This window comes from Tiliqua scincoides, chromosome 7 (genome assembly GCF_035046505.1).
Source record: "Tiliqua scincoides isolate rTilSci1 chromosome 7, rTilSci1.hap2, whole genome shotgun sequence".
In the NCBI taxonomy this organism is placed as follows: Eukaryota; Metazoa; Chordata; class Lepidosauria; order Squamata; family Scincidae; genus Tiliqua; species Tiliqua scincoides.
This window is the reverse complement of record NC_089827.1, coordinates 48,302,791-48,317,539: the sequence shown is the minus strand read 5'-3', so window position 1 is coordinate 48,317,539 and position 14,749 is coordinate 48,302,791. Positions and strand designations below refer to the sequence as shown.

Genomic DNA, 14,749 nt, shown 5'->3' with positions numbered 1-14,749 from the left:
CTGCTCGACCCTTGCCCAGCTTGGTTGATAAGAGCTGCCCGGGGTGGGCTGGCTGAGTGGACAGGGAGGGTGGTCAACTCTTCCTTGATGGAGGGGACGTTACCACTCGCTTTGAAACGGGCGGTGGTTCGCCCCCTCCTGAAGAAGCCCTCCCTGGATTCCACTGTGTTGGATAACTACCGGCCAGTCTCCAACATCCCGTTTCTGGGCAAGGTAATTGAGCGGGTGGTGGCATCCCAACTCCAGAGGGTCTTGGATGAAGCGGATTATCTGGATCCTTTTCAATCTGGCTTCAGGCCGGGCTTTGGGACGGAAACCGCCTTGGTCGCCTTGGTGGATGACCTACGCCGGGGACTGGACAGGGGGAGTGCGTCCCTGTTGGTCCTGCTGGACCTCTCAGCGGCTTTCGATACCATCGACCATGGTATCCTTCTGGGCCGATTGGCCGAGTTGGGAGCTGGAGGCACTGTTTTGCGGTGGTTCCGCTCCTACTTGGAGGGTCGGTCCCAGATGGTGGTGCTGGGGGATGCCTGTTCGACACCCTGGCCCTTGAGATGCGGGGTGCCACAGGGCTCAATTCTGTCCCCCATGCTATTTAACATCTACATGAAACCGCTGGGAGAGGTCATCCGGGGGTTTGGAGTGGGGTGCCATCAATATGCTGATGACACCCAACTCTATCTCTCCTTTCCTCCAGACTCCAGGGTGGCGGTTGAGGACCTGGAGCGCTGTCTGGAGGCAGTGAGGATCTGGATGGGGGCTAACAAGCTGAAATTAAATCCGGATAAGACAGAGGCTCTCCTGGTTAGGAAATCCTCGATGCAGGTGCTGGACTATCGGCTTGCCCTGAATGGGGTTGCACTCCCTCTGAAGGAGCAGGTCCGCAGCTTGGGGGTCCACCTGGACTCGCAGCTGCTCCTGGATTCCCAGGTGGCGGCTGTGGCTAGGGGGGCCTTCGCTCAGCTTCGGCTGGTGCGCCAGCTGCGGCTGTACTTGGATCGTGCAGACCTGGCCACGGTGATCCATGCCTCAGTGACATCGAGATTAGATTACTGTAACGCACTCTATGTGGGGCTGCCCTTGAAGACGGTTCGGAAATTGCAACTAGTGCAGAATGCGGCGGCCCGTGTGGTTACTGGAGGTAGGCGGTTCGACCCTGTCAGTCCGCTTCTCCAGCGGCTGCACTGGCTGCCCATTCGTTTCCGGGCCCAATTCAAGATGCTGGTATTGACCTTTAAAGCCCTATACTGCTCTGGACCAGGGTATCTTAGAGATCGCCTGCTCCCGTACAATCCGGCTCGCCCTCTCAGGTCATCAGAGAAGGCCTTTTTACAAGTGCCGCCGCCTAGGGAGGTACGTGGGGCGGCTGCAAGAAATAGGGCCTTCTCAGTAGTGGCACCAACGCTATGGAACTCCCTTCCCCTTGACTTAAGAAAGGCTCCCTCTCTTGAGACCTTTCGGCAAGGCCTGAAGACCCTTTTGTTTAAGCAAGCCTTCTGAGTTCTTGGCTTTTTAACATTTTAACATTTTTTAACATCTTTTAATATTTTTTTTACAGGCCTGATTCTTTTATGACTTGCTGCTGCTCTATGCTCTTTTTACCTATTTTTACTCTGACTGCTGTTTTTAGTATGTGTTAATATGTTTTTATTTGCTTTTAAATTGTTTTTAATATGTTGTAAGCCGCCTTGAGTCCCTTCGGGGAGAAAGGCGGGGTAGAAATAAAGTTATTATTATTATTATTATTATCAGGCAATTTCAAAGCTGTAATTAAGTGTTTTTTTTCCCCCCTTCAGATAACTATATCTAGAAGGTACCTATATAACTAATGCAAAGCTCTTTGGGCATGCTAAAATTAGTATGTTAACTTGCAGTGCTTATATATTTTTTTCTACAGTTAAATTGTCATAGCATATTTGCAGTATGTCAATATCTTACATTGTTTTGAATATAATACATCAACATTACAATCCTATACCTGCTGACTTGGAAGTAAATCTCGCTGAATCCAATGAGCCTTATTCCTTAGTAAGTGTGTATAGGATTGCAGCCATACAACCCAATCCTATTCCCTGTGTCCGCTGGCGTTACCAGTGTTGTGCTGGTGGAGATTGCTTTGTGGAAGTCACAAAACTGCCTCTGCTGATGTGTGCTGCAGGCCTGCTTACAGAGAGACTTCTCACGCACCAGCAGACAGCCAAAGATTCACTGGCTAAGGTAAGCCCGTGCAGGTTGGTGGAGAGAGGTAGGGAGGGGTCAAATGGGGCAGGATGGGTGGAATGGAGGGGTGACATGGGCAGGGGAGAGGGCAGATCAGTCCCAGAAGTTGAGTGGGTTTGGTGGCAGCAGTGCACACCAAATCGTGACCCCTTTCCAGGGCCCGATCTACCTGCATGGATCAATGTGGACTTGTTCCAGTGATATCTGGACCCATGCCAGTACAACATTGCAACTTGTCCCGATGCCACCTCTGGATGAATGGCGATAATGTCATCACCGAACTTCCAGGTTACCGCGCTCCAAGTTCCAGGTTACTGAGCTTAGCTGGGAGTGCGTAGCTGCATCCCTTAGAAGGAATAATGGTGGCAACACCAAGTTTGTGGAATTGTCTCCTTAAGGAAGCCCATAAGCTCTGTACCTTCGCTCTGTACCTTCAGGTCTGGTCAAGATTTTTTGTTTGGCAACCTTCAGTCTCGAAAGACTATGGTATAAGCCCACAGCACTTGGTATTCCCGGGCAGTCTCCCATCCAAGTTTTACCCAGGCCTGACCTTGCTTAGCTTCCAAGATCAGACAAGATCAAACATGTGCAATTAAACAGGCTTCCATATCTGGCCAATTTGAATTTGCCAGATTGGCCCTTTCTGGCTATTACTTCTTCTGCTGTACTTGTGAGTTTTAACTGTGGTTGGTATTTGTGAGTGGCTGTTTGGTTTTCTTTTCAGGGTCGTATTGATGTGTTATTGTTTTAATGCTGATTTTCTATAAGCTATTTTGAGTTATTTATTTAGGAGGCACAATATGCATTTTTTTAAAAAATTAATCACATTTTTTCTGAAACGTTGAGGCTTGGATTGAGGTGTCTCCCTTTCCAACATGGTGGTCCAAAGAGTTTTGTCTTAATTAGTAATGTTATATATTCAGCAGTAAAGCTTGGTGCTATTTTTGCCTGTACTGCAGCCCACAAGTAAGGATACAGGGAGTAGGGAATCCACATAAATATATGTTTTCATCAATTTAGTTCTCTGCTGTAGTCCTAGGCCATATCCCCACTGCAGATTCAACCTATTTACTTGCGTTGGCTTTCCTATAAAGAACCTTGAGAACTGTAGTTCAATGAGGTCACTTGAGATGTCTGCCAGAAAGCTTTCATCAGTCTTTTACAAAGGGCATATTTTTCTTTTGCAGATGTTGTGACACGCAAACTGCTATAAAGCCAGTTTTAGGTTTACAAGTAGAGTAGGTACAATTCAATATGTTTCCATCTGATTGCAGGAACGGAGTGGCTCCATGATCAACCCTATCCTGACAGCTATACAGACCAAGATGTCTCCTCCTACCTTTAACAGAACAAATAAATTCACTGCCGGGTTCCAGACCATTGTGGATGCCTACGGTGTAGGAAATTACAGGGAGATCAATCCGGGTAAGTAGGTTATATATCTTTTTAAAATTGATTTATTAATTTTGAAATGTTATAATTTCTCCTGTATATTGATTTCGCATGGAACTTTTAAATATATTGAAGCAGATGTTATTTTTGCTATGTATTCGTTTTGTTATTGAATTATCATTCTGCTTTGATTCATTGTAAGCTGCCAAGTGCATTTTTTTTAAAAGGTGGCATACAAATGATTGATTTTTGTTTCGTTTTGTTATAGTTGCCTTCTTAGACTGAGTGTTTGGGATAAAGTGAGAAAGGTCTCTATTCCTGTTTGTGTGCAATCCAGCAGACCTGCCTATCTGGCCTGTAACAATATTTTGGGTCTTTATGGATCAAATGTTTAATCAGAAGAAAAATTAACGATATAGCTTCATTGCATTTTAAAACACTTGTGCTGCACACACACAAATGCACACACGTGCGTGAAAAACTTATTACACTGCTGTAGGGACAGACTGCACTTGCTCCCGGTGTGGAAGGGATTGTCACTCCCGGATTGGCCTTTTCAACCACACTAGACGCTGTGCCAGAACCACCTTTCAGAGCGCGATACCATAGTCTTTCAAGACTGAAGGTTGCCAATACTAATAAACTGCTCTGAACTCCTGCAATAGAGTGTGATGTAAAAAGTACAGCCAGCTAGCTAGCCAGCCAGCTATGGGATGCTCTGTGATGCTTACATCCTATGGGATACTCAGAGACATTATGAGCGTCCACTGTTTTAACAATGATCAATTATCACTAATTTCCGATGGAGAAAACACCGGTGGGGATTCTTGCTCCAAAAGAGACTTCACTGGAAAATTAACAAGAGCATTTTTTTCACTGCCTGTCCTCAAAGGGCTTGTGACAAAGCTGTCCAATAGCACCATCTGGTGATTCCAAATTGTGACAACACATGTGTCTAAGGCCTCTTCACGGGTTGGTTTTTATACGTACTGAGATCAATACAGGTTGGCTTTTTCAGTGAAGTTTGAAGCAATGGGCCGTTCGTTGTTGTTTAAACATACCAGCTTATGTCTGGATTGTCCGTTGCCTCTAGGAAGTCTGGGTAAGGGAGTTTCCTGTTACCAGAAATGGACTTGTAATGCCTCCTGTCTCAATAACATTAGGAATTCTGTTACCCTGGCATTTGCATCCTTGAACCTGTCCATTGTCACTGGAGACCGTGGGAAATTTAATTCCCACTGCCACCGGCTCAGTCCATTGAGTAGATACACTTTTCTTGCAGACGCCTCTTCCCTTAAGGTAAATTTTGGGAAAGCAGAGTGAATGGATAGCAAGGAGAGCTATCTGACTGCAGAGGGAGGTATTGCAAGCTAGGCCCAAATTTCAGGAGTGCTTGACCTTGGCTCCCAATGGCTTGTTGTTTTCTAACTTGGGGAAATTAATTCCTAGAACTTCCCAGTTCTGGGTTTGACATCATCCCTACATATCACAAAGGAAGCCCAGTGCAATCAAGGCATGTCAGCAGCCTGCAACGGGCTTTAATGCCTTCAATTTGTGATGCTTCCTTTAAGGCAGCAGTTCCTTAAATCTGCTTCCTTTAAGGCAGCGGTTTTCAAACTTTCGGGGAGAGTTTGAGCCACTCTAAGTTCTTGTGGGGACGGGGGGAGGCTGGATCCTGGGGATCGCGCCGCTGCCTCCTGGCTGCCCCCACCCCATAAGGGGGCAGAGGCCAACACCCTAGTCTGAAAGGCCCTGCTTTAAGGAAATGACTGTTCACTCTTTTTCCTTCACACAGCCCCCTATACTATAATCACCTTCCCCTTTCTGTTTGCGGTGATGTTTGGTGATTGTGGACATGGAGCTGTCATGCTGGGCTTTGCTCTCTGGATGGTCATGAACGAGAAGTCCCTTTTAGCCCAGAAGAGCGATAATGAGGTGAGTGACCTTGAGTGAAGCCATCTCCTTGCAGAACCCTTCAAAGTAGATTCCGGGGTAGTGGAATCATTTCTTTTCAAACTAACTGCACTGGGTAGTGGCATCACTAGAGTTTGCATCACCCAGTGCTGAAGGCCAGTGCATCAGCAACCTGATGGACCTCCTCCCATGCAGTGGGCAGGGCAATACTCTGAGCAGTCGGTGTGGTGGTGCACCATCATCCTTTCCCAATGTTTTCTTGGCTATTACTTTTGATAGAATAGAGATATTTCAACGTGGTTTGTTTCATTGCATTCTGCATGAAATTACACATTGAATGATATCATAACATGATGGTATTATTCGAAAGTACCAAGATTTTCAAAATTTTGACCAATAATGGTGTCACACCATGTGTGCATCACTCGGTGTGGCCCACGCCCCCTGCACCCCCCTAGCGACACCACTGACATAGGGATGGAGGGAGAGGGAATGGGGAAAGAGCAGAACTTGTTACACTGTACATGTGTTCCTGGTGATCTTGAGAGCACTCTGGGTTCTGAGCTGTCTGTGACAGATCAGGAGAGAGATCTTGGGGCGGTGGTGGACAGGTTGATGAAAGTGTCGACCCAGTGTGCAGCGGCAGTGAAGAAGGCTAATTCTATGCTTGGGATCATTAGGAAGGCTATTGAGAACAAAACAGCTAATATTATAATGCCATTGTACAAATCTATGGTAAGGCCACACCTGGAGTATTGTGTCCAGTTCTGGTCGCCGCATCTCAAAAAAGACATAGTGGAAGTGGAAAAGGTGCAAAAGAGAGCGACTAAGATGATTACTGGGCTGGGGCACCTTCCTTATGAGGAAAGGCTATGGCGTTTGGGCCTCTTCAGCCTAGAAAAGAGACGCCTGAGGGGGGACATGATTGAGACATACAAAATTATGCATGGGAAGGATAAAGTGGATAGAGAGATGTTGTTTACACTCTCACATAACAGCAAAACCAGGGGACATACACTAAAATTGAGTGTTGGGAGAGTAGGACAGACAAAAGAAAATATTTCTTTACTCAGCCTGTGGTTTGTCTGTGGAACTCCTTGCCACAGGATGTGGTGATGGCGTCTGGCCTGGACGCCTTTAAAAGGGGATTGGACAAGTTTCTGGAGGAAAAATCCATTACGGGGTACAAGCCATGATGTGTATGCGCAACCTCCTGATTTTAGAAATGGGTTATGTCAGAATGCCAGATGCAAGGGAGGGCACCAGGATGAGGTCTCTTGTTATCTGGTGTGCTCCCTGGGGCATTTGGTGGGCCGCTGTGAGATACAGGAAGCTGGACTAGATGGGCCTAGGGCCTGATCCAGTGGGGCTGTTCTTATGTTCTTATGTACTTTCTCTGTGCAGATTTGGAACACCTTTTTCAGTGGCCGCTACCTGGTCTTGCTCATGAGCATCTTCTCTATCTACACCGGCTTCATCTACAACGATTGCTTCTCCAAATCATTTAACATATTCGGGTCTTCTTGGCATATCCGCCCCATGTACATCGATGGTAATTGGACGTAAGTGGCAAACTGGGTGTTTTGTGAGCCAGGCTAGGTGTTGCCCTAATGCATGGCTGCTGCAGGGAACAATGGTCACATGCCTAGCCCCTCCATAATATGTTTTGAAACTTATCTTGAGTCATGGTGTCACAACCTTCCATATTACTTTACTCCCTTCCCAGCAGCAGCCAATGATGCAGAGCATGAACAGGTGAACTAGTTATGTGTGGACTCTGTTTGACTTGATTCAGAAAAAGCTTGACTAATATAGGTACTTTCCCAAACAATCAGAACATTACTCATTTTATTTGAGCCTGTTCCAAAATGTGGACCCCTTTGGGAATGCATTGGGCCTAAAAGGCTCATTCCATTCTCAAGCCCCCAAATACCCTTTGCTATTCCTTTAGTAACAGCAGCTTCACACCAGGAACCCTGGGAAATGTAGTTGGAGCTACATGTCCCAGGGCTCCTTATACCTGGTACACTATCATGAGCATGTCTATGTTGGTGTAGTGGTTCAGGAATCAGACTTAGAACAGGAAGATCCAGGTTCAAATTCTGGCTCAGCCATGAAGCTTCCTGGGTGACCTTGGGTTAGTCACTTATCAGCCTCCTACCTTACAGGGTTGTTGTGAGGACAGGGATTGGGAAGGAACCATGCACACCATCCTGAGCTCCTTGGAGGAAGGGTGGGATAAAAATGTGAAATAAACAAATAGGTGCAAGGAGCTGTAGTTTCTAGGGTGCTTGCTGTCCATATTAAGTGTTTGAATAGCATTTTCTAGGTTCCCTGACATCTGGAATGCTGCTGTTTGACTGTTCAAGTTGTCAGGGATGGAAGAATGAAAGATTCACAGAGAGGCCTCTAATGAGTGTAACTGCGGTTTCCATTGTCAATTTAGAGAAAGTCTAAGCTGTTTCCTGACAACTCACTACTCTCTCTTGTCTCACCCAACATCCTGTGTTTAAGGAAAACCTTTCTGCTCCTGCTGCGAAAGGGCAGGAAGTAGCAGCAGTGACAGGGATGTAATTGCTCAAAAAGTCGCCGTATGAACCAAAACTGAACTTTGGGCTCTGTTTACAATTAGTTCAGGGATAGATGATGCATTTAATGTTAAATCTAATTTGATGTGATGCTATAGTCAAGCCATGTGATGCTATAGTCCAGGGATGGGAAAATCCAACGTGGCTTGACTTGAGTTGAGTCGAGTAACTGCCCCCCCACAGCTCGACTCAAAAATGTGTCATAACGGGGACACTTTCCGAGTTGCCAAGTTGTCTTTAGTGACTCCAAAAGTTGAGTCACCCCCCCTTTAAAAAGCCCGCCGTGGAAAAAGCAAGGCTGCTGCTGGGCTGTGTGTGTGTGTGTGTGTGTGTGTGTGTGTGTGTGAAAACAGTAAGCAAGCGCCCCCAGACAGAGGCCAACTCGAGTCAGCATGCATGGGGATGAGTGCCAGGTCAGGGGGTCCCTGACTTGAGTGTTTTTCCAAGTCTTCCATGCACACAACTCACAAGTCAATGAATCACTGAAAAACACACATTTTTGTGACTCGAGTCCAAATCACTGGCTCGAGTCCAAGTCACTGACTCGAGTTCCCATCCCTGCTATAGTCGCCTGCTTTTTTTTTTTACTAACTTCAGTCTATGTATTGGAAAAGCATCAATTTGCTGTATATAAAGGGCAGTTCCTCATGGGATCAGTTCCATTTATATTTAAGATGGCAGCATTAATGAGAAAGAATCCTTTTTTTACTTTCGGAAACCTATCTAGCAAAGTGCTCCTGATCTAAAAATTCACTTTGCCTCTTCCCTGCCCCTGCAGGGGGGTGTCCAAGGGGCCACTCCAAGATGGCAGCAGGGGTGACCCAGCTGCAGCTGCAATATGGCTGGTGCTGGCTGCAGTCACCTGCAAGAGAAGCATTTTTATTGATATGGTTATACATATACAAACATAGTTTTGTGTGTGTGTGTGTGTGTGTGTAAAGGTTTGTCATGGGGGGTGCCAAAAATTTATGGGCCTCCGGTGCCAAATGAACTTGGTATGCCACTGCTACTTAGAGCTAGTCTATTATTATTATTATTTTATTAATTTATACCCCGCCTTTTCGCCCAACGGGCACACAAGGCAGCTTACAAACAATTTAAAAATACAACATTAAAAACAATCATTAAAAACAATTTACAATAATTAAAAAATCTAAAAACAAACAAACCCCGTGGATTTTCATGTAAAGCAAGAGCAAGAACGCCAGCCAGCCTGTCAACAATTAAAACAATTTGAAATAAAAAGGTCTTCAGTCCATGCCGAAACGTTAGCAACGAGGGAGCAGTTCTCAGTTCTAAGGGGAGGGTATTCCACAGTTCAGGGGCCACCACCGAGAAGGTCTAAGCAATGGTTTGTGGTCTTCTGTAAAACAAACAAGCAAAACTCCTCACCATGGCGCACAGATAGAAACTCATCACTCTTCTGGGAGCCCCTGAGAACCCAGCTCTCTTCCTGTTTCTCTTCCTTTGTCTTTAGTGATGCTATTGTTCATGGTGTATCTGACGGACTCCAGCTGAGCCCAACAGTGCGAGGAGTGTACTCTGGAAACCCCTATCCTTTTGGAATCGATCCGGTAATGAAACCAGTTATCCCCGTGTTCTGGTTCATCTGGTTGGGGATCATATGAAGGGAATCTTTGTTGGGGCAGCCGCAGAGATTTCTGGGAAGATACTGACAACAGTCACAATTGCTCAAAAGGCAGCTGGTAGGCCCAAGATGAGATTGCCACTTTTACCTTCTACAAAGGTGTTTGTGCCTTTGAATAGCCCGAAGAAAGGCAGAAATTCAACAGGTAGACTTTCCCCATCACTGCATCCCCATGCTGGGGAAAAGCTTTACTTGTTGTATATCCTCCCAGGCATGCAGTTGTGAAAGGAACTGTACTGTGGCAATGGGGAATGTTCATAGGGACTAAGCCCTGTACACATGCTGGTGAGGACAGATTTGATTAGCATGTGGCATATTAGGGAAACCAAGCATCTTTTGGGCAGAAAGGACCCAAATACGTGCATGTAGTGCAAAGTTGCTGGGGGCTCTGGAACAAATCCATGCACCGGCCTTTGGCGCCACCACCCCTGCCCATAGTGCATTGAGTTGCTGCCGCTGCCACTGTACTGACAATTTAGGGGTCTGCCTGGCGAAGTGAAGGGCATGAGTGGTCAGTGTCCCACCTGATGTACCCCGACTGCCATCCCTACATGCCTGAGAAGCGGCTTAACCCAGCTTTCTCCTCCCGTATCTATTATTATTCTTGATATTTTAGAAGTGGAAGCTGCAACAGAATGTTGCATCTTGCTTCCCCTAATGCCCATTTGGCTCAAGCAGGCCATGTCCCCCTCCCCACTTCACCTGAGCTCTGCTGCTGTTCGTTGCCCATCAGACACCTCAACAGTATCAGCCCAATGATATTGAAAGAAAGCTCTGGTGGAACATGTTCCATTGGTGCTGGCTGTTGTAGAAGCATCATAAAGCACTTTGGGGCAGCACAAGCTGCTGGCAGGAAGGCTGGAGCCTTCCTTCCTGTGTGTGCTGGCAGAGATCAGGAGGCCCACCAGAGCGGGTAAGCCCATGCAGGTGTTTGGAGGGAGATGGGGAGGGGGTTGAACAGGGTGGGGGGCAGAATTGAGGGAGGGGTGAAGTGGCACAGGGAGCTGGTGACATGGGCAGGAAGGAGAGCAGACCAGGCCGGGGAGCGGGCAGGTTCAGTGGCACACACCCAATTCTGACCCCTTCCTGGGCCTGATCTTCCTTGGATCAATGTGGACTTGCAAGTTGATCTGTTGCAGCTGCTGGGGCTTACCCAGGGACATGGAGACAAATGTCCCCTTATCCCAAGGAGACCTCCAGCAGCCAAAAATCCCCTGCAGGATGCAGCAGGTGCCACACCAGCACTGCTGCATCACTGTGCACGGCTTTAGGGCTGCCCATTTCCTCAGAGCCACTGAGCACACTCAGACTGCATCCAGTCTTTCGTTGTTGTGTCCCCACCCTTTATAATGCTAATTTATGACCCTTCTATTATGTTAGAAACCATGAGCTTGTCTGTGGGTGGTCATGTTAAGCACACAGACTGATTGTTCAACCATCTGAGTTCAGATACATATATAGATGATGAAGACGATTCCATGCCACTAGTGTACGTCATGCCTTAGAGAGCTGCATAGGCAATGTCTCTGATCCCAGTGAGCTTACAATCTAGACTAGAACCTGGGAAAACAACAGAGAGAAGGAGGGAGGGAAGATGGTGGGCTGGTGGATTTAAAAATTGGGTGCAGCCGGGAATGAAGATTGAGAGGATAAATCAAAGGTTAAGTTAGTGACTGAATGAGTGTGAGTGTTATCAGTGCCCAGTAGATGGCAGCATTGATTGCAAATGCTTCTCCCGATATCAGTGGTGGAATGGATGGCTCTGCACAGGGCTATGGTTTTGCACCAGTGGCCTGATTTAATTAAGTACTTATGCACACAGAGCATGTTGGGAAGAAGGCTAGACTAGGCTGAACACATGCTGACATGCTGGGTTTTTTACATGCGGGGAATGGGAGAGCATCCCAATATGCAGTGGACACCACATGCAACCCTATACTCCAGTTGAAGTTTTCCAGCTGGATTCTGTGGCAATGGATTCTGTATCAAATGGCTCTTGGCCAAGTAATAATAAGAAGCAAGAGCAGCTGCATTCCACATTACGAGACACGTGTGTGTTGAGCTGGAGTGTTATGCTTTAAAATAAGGAATTGAATAAAATAGTACACAGCAGGGGCCTTAAAAAGGGGTGGAAACCACATTGGGGGGGACTTGAGCATCTGGCCTCTACCATGGTTCCTGTCTCAATGCCTCCTCCCAACATGCATTTTAAGTATTTTTAAAGCTTCAGTTGGCTTTCAGTTGATGCTTTTTTTGGAAAAATGAAGCTTTTTTGAATACATGAGACAACACAGGGTGTTATGCGTGTGATTGGGGTCAGAACCACAGCAGAGACTAAGTGCCAAACCTCCCTATTTCTCACTACAGGACACATTCTGTGTCCCTCCCCTGAGCACTTTTTTTTTAAAGCAAGGAGCTTTCAGCAGAAGGATGCCATCAAGGTTGAGAAGATTTGTGCAACCCTACAGAACAATTTTCAAATGAGCTTGGATAGGATAGTTGACCATTCTTTCAGTCCAAGAAGGACAACGCCGTCTGTTTTTCATTGCAAGATCTTAAAGGCCTACTTTTGATTTGGATAGTCATTCCCATGTTTATTTCTCCAAGATCTGGAACATTGCCAAGAACAAGCTGACATTCTTAAACTCCTACAAAATGAAGATGTCTGTCATTCTGGGGATCGTACACATGGTCTTTGGGGTGATCCTCAGCCTGTTCAACTATGTGTAAGTTTTACTGCTTCATCGTGGCCAGTATACTGCTGTTGGTCCTTTATTGGCCTGCTGGGAAGCCTGTGTGAGTGAATTGAAACCCTGTTTTCCCTGAGTAGTCTTAGAAATGTCACACACACACACACACACACACACACACACACACACACACACACCCACCCACCCCAGTTGTACATTTAAGATCAGTATCATCTTGTCCTAAGGGCCAAACTTTGTTAGATTAAATTTGTAGCTTGTAAGCAACAAATAGTGGCTGCAGAGGGCAGGGGGACATCAGGAGAGGAACCAGGTATGGGAACTTGCTGAAGTCCTTCTTCCCTATGCCATATTGCAGATCCTGATCCCTTACCCCTCCCAAACCACCACTGCTGTCTAGAAAGAACACATTCTTTAAAGTGTGTTTAATGTAATATGTATTGGCCCTTATTTATTTTTAATCTAATCACACCTTCATTGTCCAAATCCCGATAGATTTGGAGTTGGCTGAGATTGTCAGGGTCACCAGCCATAGGTGGGCCCTGCTCCTTGATCCACTGCATCCCTTGGGGCAACTACAGGCATCCTTGGGCCCAAGGAACTTTTCCCACACTTTGCCTTGCTTCCCACCTTCTCACTAGGAGTCGCCTGCCCTTGTGTAACTTCCCTTTCCTGTTAGCAGACTTTGTCTGTGTGCAGCAAAGCACCCAACATTCAGGCAGCAGAGAGACGCTGCTCCTTTGTTTTGTCACTGCTTCTCCCTCCTCCACTTCCTAATAGATATGGACAAACTCTTCCCCCCCAGCCCAGTTTGGAATGGTTTATTCTTTTTAAGCTGTGGATGGTTTCTCAGAGTTCTCTGACCCATTCCAAATACTTCCCTACTAGCCTTCCACTTCCCCCAGCCATCTCTACAGCTGATTTTCCTCTTCCCCTTTCTCCTTGTGAGCTGCCTTGACCCCTTCCTGTTCCTGAATCACTACCACCAAATTGGGGGGGGGGGGATCCTTAGGAATTCAAAGCCTTACAAACAGGAAGACCCCACCCCTGCAAAGCTCTGATTTGCCAGAACCGGTGCTATTTACACCACCATCCAATTTCTCATGGTAACTTACTTGTGTTTGGGTTTTTTTTACTCTGTTTGGGATGGATCGGTTTGTAATCTGATATGATGGCTTTGATATGGTGACTGATTTCTGCTGGAACCTCCATACCAAAATAAGCCAGAAGATGGTCTAGTGTGGTCCAGAGGGGTTCTAGATGTACCTGTTGCCAGTACTTTCATGCCTGCAGTCACATGTGGAATTGTAACATGCCTTCTACACTGCTGTAGGTATCGCATGTTTTGGAGACACAGTAGAGGGACCTTTCCCCTTTGACCCTTCCTGTTCCTGTCTGCTGAATCTGAATGTGCACCTTTCAAAAAAGATGGAACATTGGTGCTAACCATTTGATTTTGGGCACAGTTTTAACCCACTTTCCAGCACCGACATAAGGACAGTGCAGCTCCGAGGTAAAGGAACAAACATTCCCTTACTTTGAAGGGGCCTCTTTGACTGCCACCCAACTGCAGGATGCAGCACATGCCCCATTGGCACAGCTATGGCCATGCTGGAAAGTTGGTTAGGATTTGTGCCTTTATCTGTTAATAAATGCGACAACTTAAGCACAGGGAAAAGGTGGTTGGCCAATGGATGGATGAGAATGTAATGTGAACCCCCCACCCATAAAGAGTGAGTGAATCAAGTGTAACCATCCCAGACTTGAATAGTCCATGTGGAAGTGTTTTAAGTTCCTACTTTCCTTCTCTTGTTATCCTGTGACCCTCTGCCTTCCACTCTGATCATCCCCTCTGTTGTTCTTCCCTTTCTTGGCTTGTGGATCTTTCCAGTTATTTCAAGAAAACCATCAACATTGTCCTGCAGTTCATTCCAGAGATGATCTTCATCCTCTCCTTATTTGGTTATCTGGTGTTCATGATCATTTTCAAGTGGTGCCAGTATGATGCCAGCCTTGCCGACGAAGCCCCGAGCATCCTCATCCATTTTATCAACATGTTTCTCTTTAGTTACAATGATAAGTCAAATCGTCCCCTGTACAGGCATCAGGTATGGACTCTTCATCTGCTCCTAAGTATCTTGTATTATTAGACAGGGAAGAGCCTGGGTAGCAGAGCAGGTAGGACTGGGGAAATGTGGGTTCAAATCTCCCTTATCCATGAAGCTCACCAGAGATTCCTGGGGCCATCAGTGCAGCCTAGACTACCTCATTGGGTAGCT

At 46.5% G+C, this 14,749-nt stretch overlaps 1 protein-coding gene across 2 annotated transcripts in view; it reads left to right on the top strand.

Annotated features, from left to right (window-relative positions):
* Window positions 1–14,749, top strand: part of ATP6V0A4 (ATPase H+ transporting V0 subunit a4) — a 48,121-nt gene that overhangs the window by 15,134 nt on the left and 18,238 nt on the right. For both annotated transcript variants that reach the window (XM_066634658.1, XM_066634657.1), the window contains exons 10-15: window positions 3,495–3,645; window positions 5,408–5,547; window positions 6,931–7,088; window positions 9,592–9,688; window positions 12,370–12,488; window positions 14,362–14,578. In XM_066634658.1, coding sequence (XP_066490755.1) covers window positions 3,495–3,645; window positions 5,408–5,547; window positions 6,931–7,088; window positions 9,592–9,688; window positions 12,370–12,488; window positions 14,362–14,578 — 882 coding nt within the window. The remainder of the gene's footprint in view (window positions 1–3,494; window positions 3,646–5,407; window positions 5,548–6,930; window positions 7,089–9,591; window positions 9,689–12,369; window positions 12,489–14,361; window positions 14,579–14,749) is intronic.